This window comes from Esox lucius, chromosome 12 (genome assembly GCF_011004845.1).
Source record: "Esox lucius isolate fEsoLuc1 chromosome 12, fEsoLuc1.pri, whole genome shotgun sequence".
NCBI classification, from domain to species: domain Eukaryota; kingdom Metazoa; phylum Chordata; class Actinopteri; order Esociformes; family Esocidae; genus Esox; species Esox lucius.
This window is the reverse complement of record NC_047580.1, coordinates 35,021,183-35,036,624: the sequence shown is the minus strand read 5'-3', so window position 1 is coordinate 35,036,624 and position 15,442 is coordinate 35,021,183. Positions and strand designations below refer to the sequence as shown.

General features: G+C 46.4%; 1 protein-coding gene across 1 annotated transcript; it reads right to left on the bottom strand.

Moving 5' to 3' along the window:
- Nucleotides 1-505: 505 nt before the first annotated feature.
- LOC105008774 (proteolipid protein 2 (colonic epithelium-enriched)) lies at nucleotides 506-6,688 on the bottom strand. The gene is given in 4 exon segments (NM_001303964.1): nucleotides 506-1,169; nucleotides 1,467-1,562; nucleotides 1,818-1,973; nucleotides 6,350-6,688. Coding segments are annotated over 4 exon segments (471 nt in total). The 5' UTR covers nucleotides 6,443-6,688; the 3' UTR covers nucleotides 506-1,043.
- Between the last annotated feature and the right edge of the window lie 8,754 nt (nucleotides 6,689-15,442).

The following is a 15,442-nucleotide window of genomic DNA, read 5'->3' as shown; positions in this document are numbered from 1 at the left end:
GTCAGGCACCGCAGCAGGGCTCATAGGGACTGGAAGATGTGGTTTTCAGGCTTCGCCTGTGCTTCAGTTCAGTGTTCGAGTCATGCAGAGGCCAATATATCAGTGACATCACAGAGCTTTAGAGAAGAAAGAGGAGGTTGAAGAGATGGACTCAACAAACATGTCCAACTATACAGTTTATTCAGTCTGTGTCAGTCTGTTTATGCCATCATACCACTAAAAGCTGAACTGAATGATCCGATCTTCTAGCCATTAGCCATTGAGCTGTACATGTCTGTCCCACAATGACCTGCTGGACACCTGAACATTGTTTTGAATGGGATTTTGATTGATGGTTCTGTGTCTGAATATGGGCAAGGTAACTTTTCGAACAGAATATCATTGGAGGAGCCTGGCCATTTGAGTAGTGGTAACCATGTGAACGGATGCTCGAACCAAACAAAGAACATCAAAGAATCACCATGATCTATATGATCATAATTATGGGGCAGTAACTAACATTATAGCAAATCAAATGAGTTTATTTACTAAATTCTACCATTGCAAGCATTTAACCACATATTGTAATGCACATTAACTAAACAAATGACACTAAAACACATATAAAATAGTTGAACAAAGATATTAGAGCAACATTTGATGTCTCCACAATGTTCCTTTCTTCTGTTGTCGAACTGTCTAAGCAGCTGTAGCACAGTGCCTGGAAATATATGGTGTTTGACAACATGTTAGCAGATTGTTGGGATTAGATTAATATACAGTAAAACTACTTAATAATGTATTGATTGTAGACACAGATCCAAACAAATTAATCTGACTCAGTAGATAAAGGGCATTGTTGCCAAAAGTATCCCTTTATGCCATTATATAACCCCACTAGATCCAATAGACCCACTACATCACCCATGGTTGATCTTCTAGATAACCCATTGTTGATCCAGTAGTTATTCCAAAAGTTAACCCTTGGTTGATTCACTAGTTCACCCATGGCTGATCAATTTGGTAACCCACTAGCAAACCACCCACTTGAACCACAACCGCATTTAAATCCCACTTGTACTGGTTTGAGCCAGTGGTTGACCCAAGGACTGCTGTCTGCCAGTCTTGATGTGTTTTAAGGTGAAGTAGGCGTCATAGCCAAACAGCACTGCAGCCACTAACCCAAGGACCTGGGGGAGAACACAGGACAGACCGTGGTCATCTTGAGGAATTACCACAATACCCATACAACCAGAATAGGTAGACTCCATAGCAGGGGTACTCAAATCTGGGCTTCTAAACCAGATTCTCATTGCGACCCTCTAATCAGGGACTGATTTAGACCCGGGCCACTGGCTGGTTAAAATAATGATGAGGTAGAACAGAAAACCAGCAGGCTCTGGACTTTGTAGTCTAAGAATTGAAGACCCCTGCTGTGTAGTTTGATTGAATTAAAACCAGAGACAATAAAATGCTGTGTAACCTACCCCTCCTATAACACTGACCGCCCCACTTGGGTTTGTCAGCCAGACCAGGGAACTGACCATGTAGAACATACAGCCCGTCAGAGCACGCACAAAGTCCTGTGGGGAGGATGGGGTTAATGATGCTACTGATGACCTTCATGTTGTTAGGGTTAAAGGTTGGTTAGTAAAGGTCATGGCACAGGGGTTCCCAAACGGTTTTGGCACATATTGTTAGCAATATTTGTAAATTAGATTTTGATAAACCTTTTTAAATTAAACATCAGTCTTAATTGGTTTCCCCTGATTAAATGAAGGTTCAAAGAACTGATCTTCAATCCCTAAAAAGAGCAAAAGATTTGGTGGGATACTTACAGTGAACTGCCAGTGGATTATGAGTATCTGCTTATCCAGTTCCAGCATGAAGACGATGAAGAAGGCAGAAGCGCTAACCATCTCAAATACAGGCACAGATATCCATCCATAGTCCCGAGAAATAATGTGACAGCTCATAACGATGAGGCTCATTACCTGAATGAAATTGTGAGAAAAAAGAGATGACAGGTGAGAAATCATATTTAATATCCTCTTTGTATAGTCCAGGGGTCCCAAGGGGGACATTGCAATTGTCCAGTGCTGTCTGAGTTTGGGAGGCTAACGATCAACTATGATGTCCTCGCCCCATCACACGTCTCCTTGCAGGTGATTGGACATCAACTATGGTGGCCTCGCCCCATTGGACATCAACTATGGTGGCCTCGCCCCATTGGACATCAACTATGATGGCCTCGCCCCATTGGACATCAACAAGCTCAGTCAACCTAGAGGGGCAGAGAACGAGTTCGGAAGACATTGCCTTTCCCAAGAAACTGGGGGTCACAGCGATGAAGCAGGGTGTTAAACACAACATGTAGGGGGACAAGGGAGAGTTTAGCTAGCTTGGGTGGTAGACCATGGCACTTGTGATGCCAACATTGTGAGTTTGATTCCCATGGGGGCCGGGATGAAAAAGTATGAACTTTTATTAATTCACTGCTGTAGGTCTCTCTGGATGAGTGCGTCTGTTAAATGACTTCAATGTTAATGTGGGTTATATGTTCTTCACACTCCCTTGTAGTGGCACAGAATAAATGGGCCCAAAACGAATCAGACGTTTAGCGTCGCACTTCAATGCTCTTAGTTCTCCAGAATTTACTCTCATTGAGTCAAGCCTTGGTGATGGAGGTCACACGTTACCAAAAGGTTATTTGGTGGAGTGGTTTTCAAGGAACCAAAATATGGAAATTCTATGTTTATTTACATATCCAATGATTCTTCATTATTTCCATCCATCATCTTCCGCTTATCCGGGGCCGGGCCGCGGGGGCAGCAGTCTAAGCAGGGATGCCCAGACTTACACCACTCTGTCTTATGAGAGCCCCAGAACAGATCAGAATGTATCCCTAATTGATAAGGGGTCTATTTAGGCCGCACGATTTGGATAAAATATTGGATCGTGATTTCTTCAGCAAATATTGCAATTAAGGTTATTCCTTGTGATTTTCAAACATGGGTGTATGCAGCGCAGATAATCTCACTTTAAAATAAAGATCACAGGCTACATAATGTGCTATTAAACTGAATAGAAATCGAGTTAAAACTCAGTGTTTTCAGTTTTACAATTATTACCAATTTGAAGGTGCTGCCTCTTTCGAACTGTTCGTTTAACTGCTTCATTTAATGCAATGGCATTGCCTATGTTTGTGCCGTTATCATAGATGGCTAATTTCTCAACCCTTGAGTTATATTCTCTCCCATATTAAGCTTGTTTGTAGGCACCAACATTGAAACCGGAACTTAATAACCATGCTGTTTTGTGTGGGGGACAAATTCGACCTTCTTAGGGAGTTTTTCCTAGCCACTGAAATTCAACACTACTGTTGTTTGCTCCTTGGGGTTTAAGGCCGGGTGTCTCTGTAAAGCACTTTGTGACAACTGCTGTTGTAAAAAGGGCTGTATTGATTGATTGATTGATTGTAAGGTTTTTATTTTTCATTTTTCCCCCTCAAAGATTTCAGTTTGTTTTTCAATTGAATTGTTCACATTATAGGTCACATTAAAAGTGGGAACATTTCTGACATGATTTATCTTTGTCTGATTCTTTTACATCGCAAAAACCTGGCATTTTTACAGGGTTGTGTATACTTTTTATATCCACTGTACATGTCAAAATGTTTGAAATTGGCCACTTAAATATTTTTCTAAAAAAAAATGTAATACATTTTAAAAATGCATGTCTTAATATGCTGTCATATTGGGCAGGCTGTGGTTTGAACCTGCAACTTTACATTTCACAGTCAGGCACACTAACCACTACTCCAAACAGGTTAATTTCATTTGGTCGTGCAAGTAGTAGTCTTAGCAAGTTCGCTATATTATTTTAGAATATATTTGTGACCATAAGATGTTATGTATTTTGATAATGTATATCTATAAAATGCGTTTCAACACCTAAATGTGATATAATCAACACGTCGGTACTCGGTAATTACATTTCATCTTTTTACTTTCATAGGATCTGAAAAATGCATTTATAAATGGGGTTCAAAATACATTTTGTAATGTATTTTCTATACAAAATAAATACTGAAATGTCTTTATAAATGTTCAGATACATTTTGGAATAAAAGCTGAAATACATTTTGATAGCTGAAATTTATTTTTAATAAAGTTAAATGTATGTACAGTGGGTGTAGAAAAGAATCACCCCGCTTTAAAAAAATCACATTTTGTTGCTTTGCAGCCTGAAATGAAGACAGACACAGTTTTTGTTTCATTCAGCTGTATTTACTCAGTGCAACATATAACATCCAAGTGAAAGATATAACACCAACATGTAAGAAAAAAATAAAAAAACATAATCACTGAGTTGGAGAAAGGATCACCCCTTTGTGTCAGTATTTTGTTGAACCACCTTTTGCGTTAATTACAGCCTTTAGTCTGTTGGGATATGTCTCTACTAACTTTGCACATCTAGACGTTGCAATATTTGACCACTCTTCTTTGTAGAACTGCTCAAGTTCAGTTAAATTTGATGGTGACCGTTTGTGGACTGCTGTCTTCAAGTCATTCCACAGATTTTCAATGGGGTTTAAGTCCGGGCTCTGACGAGGCCATGCAAGGACATTCACCTTTTTCTCCTTCAACCACTGTGTGGTCCGTTTTGCTGTGTGCTTTGGGTCATTGTCATGTTGGAAGGTAAATCTTCTTCCCAACTTTCTGGCAGAGAACAGCAGATTTTCCTCAAGAATTTGACAGTATTTTGCCCCATACATTTTCCTTCTATCCTGACAAGTGCTCCAGTCCCTGCTGCAGAGAAACAACCCCATAACATGATATTACCACCTCTGTGCTTTACTGTAGGAATGGTGTTATTTGGATGGTGAGCTGTATTGGATTTTCACCAGATATATCGTTTGGCGTTGAGGCCAGATAATTAAATTTTAGTCTCATCTGGCCATAACACCTTTTACCACGTGGCCTTAGAATCTTCAAAGTGTGTTTTGGCAAAGCTCAGTTGTGACTGCATGTGGCCTTTCTTGAGGAGTGGCTTTTTTCTTGCAACCCTCCCATACAAGCCACATTTGTGGAGAATTTGTGATATTGTTGTCACATGCACACAATGACCACTTTTTGTCATGAATTCCTGCAACTGCTTCAGAGTAGCTATAGGCCTCTTGGTAGCCTCTCTGACCAGTTTCCTCTTCGCTCTTTCATCCAGTTTGGAACGACATCCTGACCCAGGGTTGTACCAAATACCTTCCACTTCTTAATAATAGACTTCACTATCCATCCATCCATCATCTTCTGCTTATCCGGGGCCGGGTCGCGGGGGCAGCAGTCTAAGCAGGGATGCCCAGACTTCCCTCTCCCCAGACACTTCCTCCAGCTCTTCCGGGGGGACACCGAGGCGTTCCCAGGCCAGCCGGGAGACATAGTCCCTCCAGCGTGTCCTAGGTCTTCCCCGGGGTCTCCTCCCGGTGGGATGGGACCGGAACACCTTCCCAGGAAGGCGTTCCGGAGGCATCCGAAACAGATGCCCAAGCCACCTCAGCTGACCCCTCTCGATGTGGAGGAGCAGCGGCTCTAGGCACTGTGCTTCTAGGCATTGATAAAGCCTTTGAAAAGACTGCCTTGCGCCTGTCCACAACTTTAGCCCGGAGATCTTTTGACAATACTTTGCCACCCGTAGTTGATTGTTTTCTTCAGTTGCACTACCAAGGACTGAAATGCTTCAGGAAAAGCTTGTTTCATGCTGAGCTAATCAAAAGGACCACAGCTGATCACAGCTGAAAGTCAATTGGCTTTGTGTGCTATTGAGAAGGTGATTAACTACACCTTGTTGGGTTTACAAGTCATTTTAGGAGGGGGTGATTCTTTTTCCAACTCAGTGATTCTGTTATTTATTTTTTTATACATTTTTTGACATGTTGGTATCACTTTCACTTGGATGTTATAAGTTGTAAATACAGCTGAATAAAACAAAAATAATTTTTGTCCGTTTTCATTTCAGGCTGCAAAGCAACAAAATGTGATTATTTTAAAGGGGGGTGATTCTTTTTATAACCACTGTATACATTTTTAAATACATTTCATAATAAAATGTGAAATACCTTTTGATACCTGAAATGTATTTTTAATTAAGTTAAATATATTCAACATATATTCATCATATATTCTACATAATTTTTGCATTGCAAAAATATAGTTATTTTCCATCAGGGGAAATGAATCAAAAACGGGTCAACATCCAGTTCCTTCAGTTTTGCCAGTGGTATAGAATGCATAGGGACATGAAACACTAAATCTACCACTGACTGATGTGGAAATGCAGTCAGAGAGTAATAGGGAGAAAATGCTTGACTTACCACTTCTCCAGCGTAAATAGTTCCTTTTCTGGTGTGCACGTAACTTTTAAATTTCAAGTGGAAGTTTTCAGTTGTTCCCTCGGCGTTGTCCATGTTCTCTGTAATTTATTCTCCGTAACTCTCTCTGTAACTTGCTCTCCGTAACTCGCTCTCTGTAATTTACTCTCCGTAATTCGCTTTCTGCAATTTGGTCTCTGTAACTTGCTATGTCGGCAATGTAGTGTTGGCCTGGTTATCAGTGCAGTTACCAGTGAAGTTGTTCCTACATTAATTTTTTCACATTACAACATGCAGTTGGGCTGTAGGTATGTGAATTTGGAAAGAAGCCCGTCAGAATACATCACATCCTGTGTTCAAAGCAGACAGACTATTTTGGCATAATTTCCTGTTACTGGTCTCCATTATCGCTGTGTTATCAACATACGGAATAAGCCTCTCTTCAGAGCCGGTTCTGGGCATAAGCAATATAATAATCCCAGTATAACAACCCAGTAACCCTGACCCTAAAATCCACCTGTTTTGTCATCCTGTAATTCAGTGCTGTTCATACTGTATATATACTGTATATATACTGTCTATATCATGTCCACCTACCTCATGTACATTACACCTGCACCAAAAAAGTACTTATTTATTAATTCCAGCATCGTTTGCACTCTGCCCCATTACACTAGATATATATAGATCACATCCACCGTCATTATGTAAATAATAATACCTGTACACAAATATTTATTTCCAGCACCCTTTATACTCTGCTGATTGCACTATTGTCTCATCAGTCTTACTATGTTGTTGTTTTGGTTAGTTATGTGTATTTATGTGTACTGTATATTGTCTCATCAGTCTTACTATGTTGTTGTTTTGGTTAGTTATGTGTATTTATGTGTACTGTATATTGTTTTATCAGTCTTACTATGTTGTTGTTTTGGTTAGTTATGTGTATTGATGTGTACTGTATATTGCAGTCTGTGACTCTTGTTGTCTTTGTTTAAGTTTTTTATGAGTAAGAACATCATGAGCCTGTATAATCCAGAGTCAAATTCCTTGTATGTGTACACATACCTGACGAATAAAGCTGATGCTGATTCCAACGCTTCCTTAACGTACGCGGCCATAGCCTCCGTTTCGGTGCGGGACAGTGGATACACGTGATCCTTTGGGAGTGCGGCTCCGTCAATGAGGTCTATCGCACAATCCCCCGGCCGGTGTGGTGGCAACACAGTGGCCTTAGCCTTGGAAAAGACCGCAGCCAAGTCCCTGTATTCGGGGGGAATTGGCACGGCGGGAGCACTGTCTGGACTCTCCACCGAGGTCGAGCCAACGGAAACACCCAAACACCTACCTTGACACTTCCGCGACCACCCCGAAAGACTGACTGGACCAGGAGATGACGGGGTCATGTAGGGACAACCAGGGGAAACCCAAAACGACTGGGAACGTGGGTGAGTCGATCACATGGAAGGAAAGGGTTTCGCTGTGTCGGTCGCCGGTAACCATAAGGAGGGGGACAGTGCATCGTGTGACCAAACCCGACCCTAGTGGCCGGCTGTCCAAAGCTCTCACGGGTAGGGGGGTAGTGAGGACCTGAAGGGGTATGCGTGAACGCAGAGCAAAGGATCTATCCATGAAATTCCCAGCTGCGCCTGAATCTACCAGCGCCTCACACTGGGAAAGCAACGGAAAGCCGGGGAACGTTGCATGGCCTCATCTCCTCTTGGAGGCACTCCGCACCTGTCCTCCCCGACCCCTGCCCGACAGCGCAGCCGCCCCCAGGTCCATGGGGACGGCCGCGTCTGGTTGGCAGGGTGGAACGGGCAGGCCTCTTCCGGGACGTCCTCGGGCAGCCAGCAGATTGTCGAGACGGATGGACATGTCTACCAGTTGGTCGAAGGAGAGGGACACGTCTCGACAAGCCAGCTCCCTCCGGACGTCCTCGCGAAGGCTACACCGATAGTGGTCGATCTGAGCCCGCTCGTTCCACCCTGATCCCGCTGCCAGGGTCCGGAACTCAAGAGCGAACTCCTGCGCCGATCTCGTCCCCTGCCGTAGGTGGAACTTCGTGCGGATGGTCAAACACGGCTCGGAAGCGGCGGGTGAACTCTGCGTAGCTGCCCTGGGTGGGCTGCTCGATGTTCCAAACGGCGGTGGCCCACTCCAGGGCTTTCCCGGACAGGCAGGAGACGAGAGAGGAGATCTTCTGTGCTTCGGTTGGCGCAGGATGCATCGCCTGGAGCGCGATGTCCAGTTGCAGCAGGAAACCCTGGCAGCGGTCCGCCGCCCCATCGTAGTCCCTGGGTAGCGGAATGTGCATCGCTCCCATGTTGGGTGGCCCGGCTTGGGGAGGCGGAGAGACGGCCGGTGCTGCGGGGTTCTGCTGGCTCAGCTCTAGGCGCTGTACTGCTTTCAAGACATTGTCCATTGCGGCGCCTAGGCTGGCCAGCATTGTTGAATGTACTTTTACCGCCTCTGCAACACCGGCCTTGCCTGTGGCTCCTTGTGGCTCCATTTCCTTGAAGTATTTGGTGGTGTGTTATTCTGTCACGTCTTCGGAGGGCGGGTTAAGAACATATTGTACGTTGCACTGACCCTGAAAATGCAGGCTTCTATTTAAGCTGGAGTTAAAACATTCATAAAATATTGTGGATCCTTGCTTGATTTAAGATGTGATTTTAAAAACAGACGAGCAAATATTCCTGAAGTTAGGTAGGAATTGCAAAAGCAGTTACAAACCATATATTAGAAAGTAATAATTGGGGCTTGAACCAGGGCTTTGTAAAGTTACTGCATAGCCTTCCACAGCTCTACCCGTTGAGCCATCAACCAGGTGGACAGTTCTAACCGTCTGTGGTATTGGACCTAACTGTTTGTTATTAATGATGAATGTGTAGCAGAAATGTTTTGACATTCACCGGCTTAATGAATTCCATTGGTTCTTGATAATTAGGCTGTAGACTAATTTAGTTTCATATGTTTTAAAGCATGGTTATAAAGCACCATGTCTTTAAAAACCCCATTAGATGGTTTCGTGACATCCGAACGTCATCAATCACCTGGTTCTTCATAATACCTAAGGCAGGAGTGGGCAAACTCAGGCCCGCGGTAGGTAATAAAACATAACTTTTTTTCAGGGGAAATAAAACATAACTCACCAGCCCATTCTTAAACTGAATCTGAATTTACATTATTTAGACATTATAATGGACCTATTGCACAGCCGAAACATTTTAATTATTGCTTTTTTCTGACCTGCAAATCATTTGAACCTCCTTGAACTGCCACCTTAACGTGGTGGAGGGGTTTGAGTACCCGAGTGACCCTAGGAGCTATGTTGTCTGGGGCTATATGCCCCTGGTAGGGTCTCCCAAGGCAAACAGGTCCTAGGCGACGGGTCAGACTAAGAGCGGTTCAAACCCCCCTTAATGAAGAACAACATTATGAGTACCGTGACGTCGCCCGGTATGGCGCAGCCGGGGCCCCACCCTGGAGCCAGGCCCGGGGTTGGGGCTCGTATGCGAGCGCCTGGTGGCCGGGCCTTCCCCCATGGGGCCCGGCCGGGCTCAGCCCGAAGGAGCGACGTGGGGCCGCCTTCCCGTGGGCTCACCACCCACAGGAGGGACCATAAGGGGCCGGTGCAGAGAGGATCGCGGGCCTAGACAACCCGATCCCTGGACACGGAAACTAGCTCTAGGGACGTGGAATGTCACCTCGCTGGCGGGGAAGGAGCCTGAGATGGTGCGTGAGGTTGAGAGGTTCCGACTAGAGGTAGTCGGGATCACCTCTACGCACGGCTTGGGCTCTGGAACCACACTCCTTGAGAGAGGATGGACTCTTCACCACTCTGGGGTTGCCCATGGTGAGAGGCGGCGGGCTGGTGTGGGTTTGCTTATAGCTCCCCAGCTCTGCCGCCATGTGTTGGAGTTTACCCCGGTGAACGAGAGGGTCGTTTCCCTGCGCCTACGGGTCGGGGATAGGTCTCTCACTGTTGTTTGTGCATATGGGCCGAACGGCAGTGCAGAGTACCCAACCTTCTTGGAGTCTCTGGGAGAGGTGCTGGAAAGTGCTCCGACTCTATCGTTCTACTGGGGGACTTCAACGCCCACGTGGGCAACGACAGTGACACCTGGAGGGGCGTGATTGGGAGGAACGGCCCCCCTGATCTGAACCCGAGTGGTGTTCAGTTATTGGACTTCTGTGCTAGTCACAGTTTGTCCATAACGAACACCATGTTCAAGCATAAGGGTGTCCATCAGTGCACGTGGCACCAGGACACCCTAGGCCGCAGGTCGATGATCGACTTTGTTGTCGTTTCATCTGACCTGCGGCCACGTCTTGGACACTCGGGTGAAGAGAGGGGCGGAGCTGTCAACTGATCACCACCTGGTTGTGAGTTGGATCCGATGGCGGGGGAGGAAGCTGGACAGACTCGGCAGGCCCAAGCGTACTGTAAGGGTCTGCTGGGAACGTCTGGCCGAGTCTCCTGTCAGAGAGATCTTTAACTCCCACCTCCGGTAGAGCTTCGACTGGATCCCGAGGGAGGCTGGAGATATTGAGTCCGAGTGGACCATGTTCTCCACCGCCATTGTCGAAGCGGCCGCCTGGAGCTGTGGCCGTAAGGTCTCCGGTGCCTGTCGAGGCGGCAATCCCCGAACCCGGTGGTGGACACCGGAAGTAAGGGATGCCGTCAAGCTGAAGAAGGAGTCCTATCAGGCCTGGTTGGCTTGTGGGACTCCAGAGGCAGCTGACGGGTACCGACAGGCCAAGCGGACTGCAGCCCGGGTGGTTGTGGAGGCAAAAACTCGGGCCTGGGAGGAGTTCGGTGAGGCCATGGAGAAGGACTATCGGCTGGCCTCGAAGAGATTCTGGCAAACCATCCGGCGCCTCAGGAGAGGGAAACAGTGCCCTACCAACGCTGTTTACAGTAGAGGTGGGCAGCTGTTGACCTCAACTGGGGATGTCGTCGGGCGGTGGAAGGAGTACTTCGAGGATCTCCTCAATCCCGCCGTCACGTCTTCCATTGAGGAAGCAGAGGATGAGGGCTCAGAGGTGGACTCGTCCATCACCCGGGCTGAAGTCATATCTGATCCAATGCTTCAGAAAGACACATTTTAATTAAATAATAAGCCACTTAAAAAAGAAAATAAGACATTGTAGAAGAACAAGAAGAACTCTCACTGGGAAGGATGAAGATGTAGCAGACCAGTGACCAAGTTAGAAAATTAAAATAGATTGAATAGATTGAACCCCTCTCTGTTAACTCACTGGTTTGCAGCCTGGGTTGGTGTCCACCTGGGGTCCTGAGGGTTGGGAGGAAGACCTCTTCATACAGATGAAACCATACAGCTTCTCACACTCCTGGGTAGACCATCTGACCTTCTGCATGACAGACAGGACAATGTCCAGGTGGAGTTAGTGACATGGTGGAGGAGTGATGGTGGAGGGGGTTAGTGACAGGGTGGAGCAGTGATGGTGGAGGGGGTTAGTGACAGGATGGAGGAGTGATGGTGGAGGGGGTTAGTGACAGGGTGGAGGAGTGATGGTGGAGGGGTTAGTGACAGGATGGAGGAGTGATGGTGGAGGGGGTTAGTGACAGGGTGGAGGAGTGTTGGTGGAGGGGTTAGTGACAGGGTGGAGCGGTGATGGTGGAGGGGGTTAGTGACAGGGTGGAGGAGTGTTGGTGGAGGGGGTTAGTGACAGGATGGAGCGGTGATGGTGAAGGGGGTAAGTGACAGGATGGAGCGGTGATGCTGAAGGGGGTAAGTGACAGGATGGAGCGGTGATGGTGGAGGGGGTTAGTGACAGGGTGGAGCGGTGATGGTGAAGGGGGTAAGTGACAGGGTGGAGCGGTGATGGTGGAGGGGGTTAGTGACAGGGTGGAGGAGTGTTGGTGGAGGGGGTTAGTGACAGGATGGAGCGGTGATGGTGAAGGGGGTAAGTGACAGGATGGAGCGGTGATGGTGAAGGGGGTAAGTGACAGGGTGGAGCGGTGATGGTGGAGGGGGTTAGTGACAGGGTGGAGCGGTGATGGTGGAGGGGGTTAGTGACAGGGTGGAGCGGTGATGGTGGAGGGGGTTAGTGACAGGGTGGAGGAGTGTTGGTGGAGGGGGTTAGTGACAGGGTGGAGGAGTGTTGGTGGAGGGGGTTAGTGACAGGATGGAGCGGTGATGGTGAAGGGGGTAAGTGACAGGATGGAGCGGTGATGGTGAAGGGGGTAAGTGACAGGATGGAGCGGTGATGGTGGAGGGGGTTAGTGACAGGGTGGAGCGGTGATGGTGGAGGGGGTTAGTGACAGGGTGGAGCGGTGATGGTGGAGGGGGTTAGTGACAGGGTGGAGGAGTGTTGGTGGAGGGGGTTAGTGACAGGATGGAGCGGTGATGGTGAAGGGGGTAAGTGACAGGATGGAGCGGTGATGCTGAAGGGGGTAAGTGACAGGATGGAGCGGTGATGGTGGAGGGGGTTAGTGACAGGGTGGAGCGGTGATGGTGAAGGGGGTAAGTGACAGGGTGGAGCGGTGATGGTGGAGGGGGTTAGTGACAGGGTGGAGGAGTGTTGGTGGAGGGGGTTAGTGACAGGATGGAGCGGTGATGGTGAAGGGGGTAAGTGACAGGATGGAGCGGTGATGGTGAAGGGGGTAAGTGACAGGATGGAGCGGTGATGGTGGAGGGGGTTAGTGACAGGGTGGAGCGGTGATGGTGGAAGGGGTAAGTGACAGGGTGGAGCGGTGATGGTGGAGGGGGTTAGTGACAGGGTGGAGCGGTGATGGTGGAGGGGGTAAGTGACAGGGTGGAGCGGTGATGGTGGAGGGGGTTAGTGACAGGGTGGAGGAGTGATTGTGGAGGGGTTAGTGACAGGGTGGAGCGGTGATGGTGGTGGGGGTTAGTGACAGGGTGGAGCCTACTTGTTTTGCTAGTTTATGAATGGGCCCCTTAGGAGCCCAACAGATGAGAAGTGTCTGCCAGGCTAGGGCCAGGCCGGGCTTGCGACACTGTGATTTAAAAGAAAATAAATACAACATGAAATAATAATACAAACTGGCGATCTCGATTAGCTGCAAGGAAGGCATGCAAGTACAGCAGCCAGAATTTCCAGCAACATCCATAACCACCACCCTGGTCCGCCAGTCCTTTGGCACTTTCCCCGACTCCCACGCAATGTTGAAGAGGCGTGTCATCCAAAACATCCCCTCCACACCCAAAGCTTCAACAATCCCACAATCTTGTGATTCTGCAAATTCTAACCTTTGACCAATCCAAGACCTATAACTGTCCTCCTGGCTTGGCTCTGTCCCTCCCCCTCTGTAAGCTCCCAAAACAGAGCCAAATGGAGGTAAAAAATAAACACCCGAATGACGTGTCATTAATGTTCTGCTGAAAAAGCCACTTTTTATAGGCAAGATCATTGAAAAAGTTGTCTTCAATCAGCTGAACAAATTCTTAAGCTCAAACGGATACTTTGACAATTTTCAATCTGGTTTCCGACCGCATCACAGCACAGAGACAGCGCTCATTAAGATAATAAACGATATTCGCTTAAATACTGACTCAGGCAAATTATCAGTGCTGATACTACTTGATCTCAGTGCTGCATTTGACACTGTCGATCACAACATACTTCTAGACAGGCTGGAAAACTGGGTGGGGCTCTCTGGGATAGTCCTAAAATGGTTCAGGTCATACTTAGAAGCAAGAGGGTATTATGTGAGTATAGGAGACCATAGGTCTGAGTGGACGTCCATGACATGCGGAGTTCCTCAAGGCTCAATTCTTGCGCCACTCCTATTCAACCTGTACATGCTCCCAATGAGCCAAATAATGAGAAAGAACCAAATCTCTTATCACAGCTATGCAGATGACACACAGATCTACTTAGCCCTATCGCCTAACGATTACAGCCCAATTGACTCCCTGCTCCAATGCATTGATGAAATAAATAGTTGGATGTGCCAAAACTTTCTTCAGTTAAACAAAGATAAAACTGAAGTTATTGCGTTTGGAAATAAAGATGAAGTTCTCAAGGTGAACGCGTACCTTCACTCTAAAGGTCAAACAACTAAAAATCAAGTCAGGAATCTCGGTGTGTCTCTAGAGTCAGACCTTAACTTCAGTAGTCATGTCAAAGCAATAACTAAATCAGCATTCTATCATCTGAAAAATATTGCAAGAATTAGATGCTTTGTTTCTAGTCAAGACTTAGAAAAACTAGTGCATGCTTTCATCACCAGCAGGGTGGATTATTGTAATGGACTCCTCACTGGCCTTCCCAAAAAGACCATAAGACAGTTGCAGCTCGTACAGAACGCCGCGGCCAGGATTCTCAGCAGAACCAGAAAATATGATCATATCACACCAGTCCTCAGGTCTTTACACTGGCTGCCAGTTACATATAGGATCGATTTTAAAGTATTATTACTGGTATATAAATCGTTCAAAGGCCTAGGACCTCAATACATTGCAGATATGCTCAATGAATATAAACCCAAACGAACACTCAGATCATTAGGATCACATCAGCTAGAAATACCAAGGGTTCACTCTAAGCAAGGAGAGTCTGCTTTTAGCTATTATGCCAGTCGCAGCTGGAACCAGCTTCCAGAAGAGATCAGATGTGCTCCTACAGTAGTCACATTCAAATCCAGACTCAAAACACATCTATTTTACTTTGCATTTAATGAATGAGCACTGTGCCACTGTCCGTCCGACTGTTTTCACTGTCCTCTATTTTAATATATTTTTTATTCTAAACTGTATTTGACTTTATATTCTTAACGGTTTTAATTTTTCTTATTTCTTCACTGTTCTGTATTTGATTTTATATTCTTAATGGTTTTTATTTTTTCTTATTTCTGTAACAGTACCTCTGTCAAATGGATGTAAAGCACTTTGAATGACCATTGTGTATGAAATGTGCTATATAAATAAAATTGCCTTGCCTTGCCTTATGCCAAATGTCAAGCTTTTGCCTACAACCTCAGGAAATGGTTTGCAACCCTTTCCCCTCATGTTCAGGTCTGTCAAGGTTTCCACAGATCACCACTCAACTGACACTTTCGTATCTCCAATTTCTTCCACTGAACTGTCAGCCTTTCACTGACAA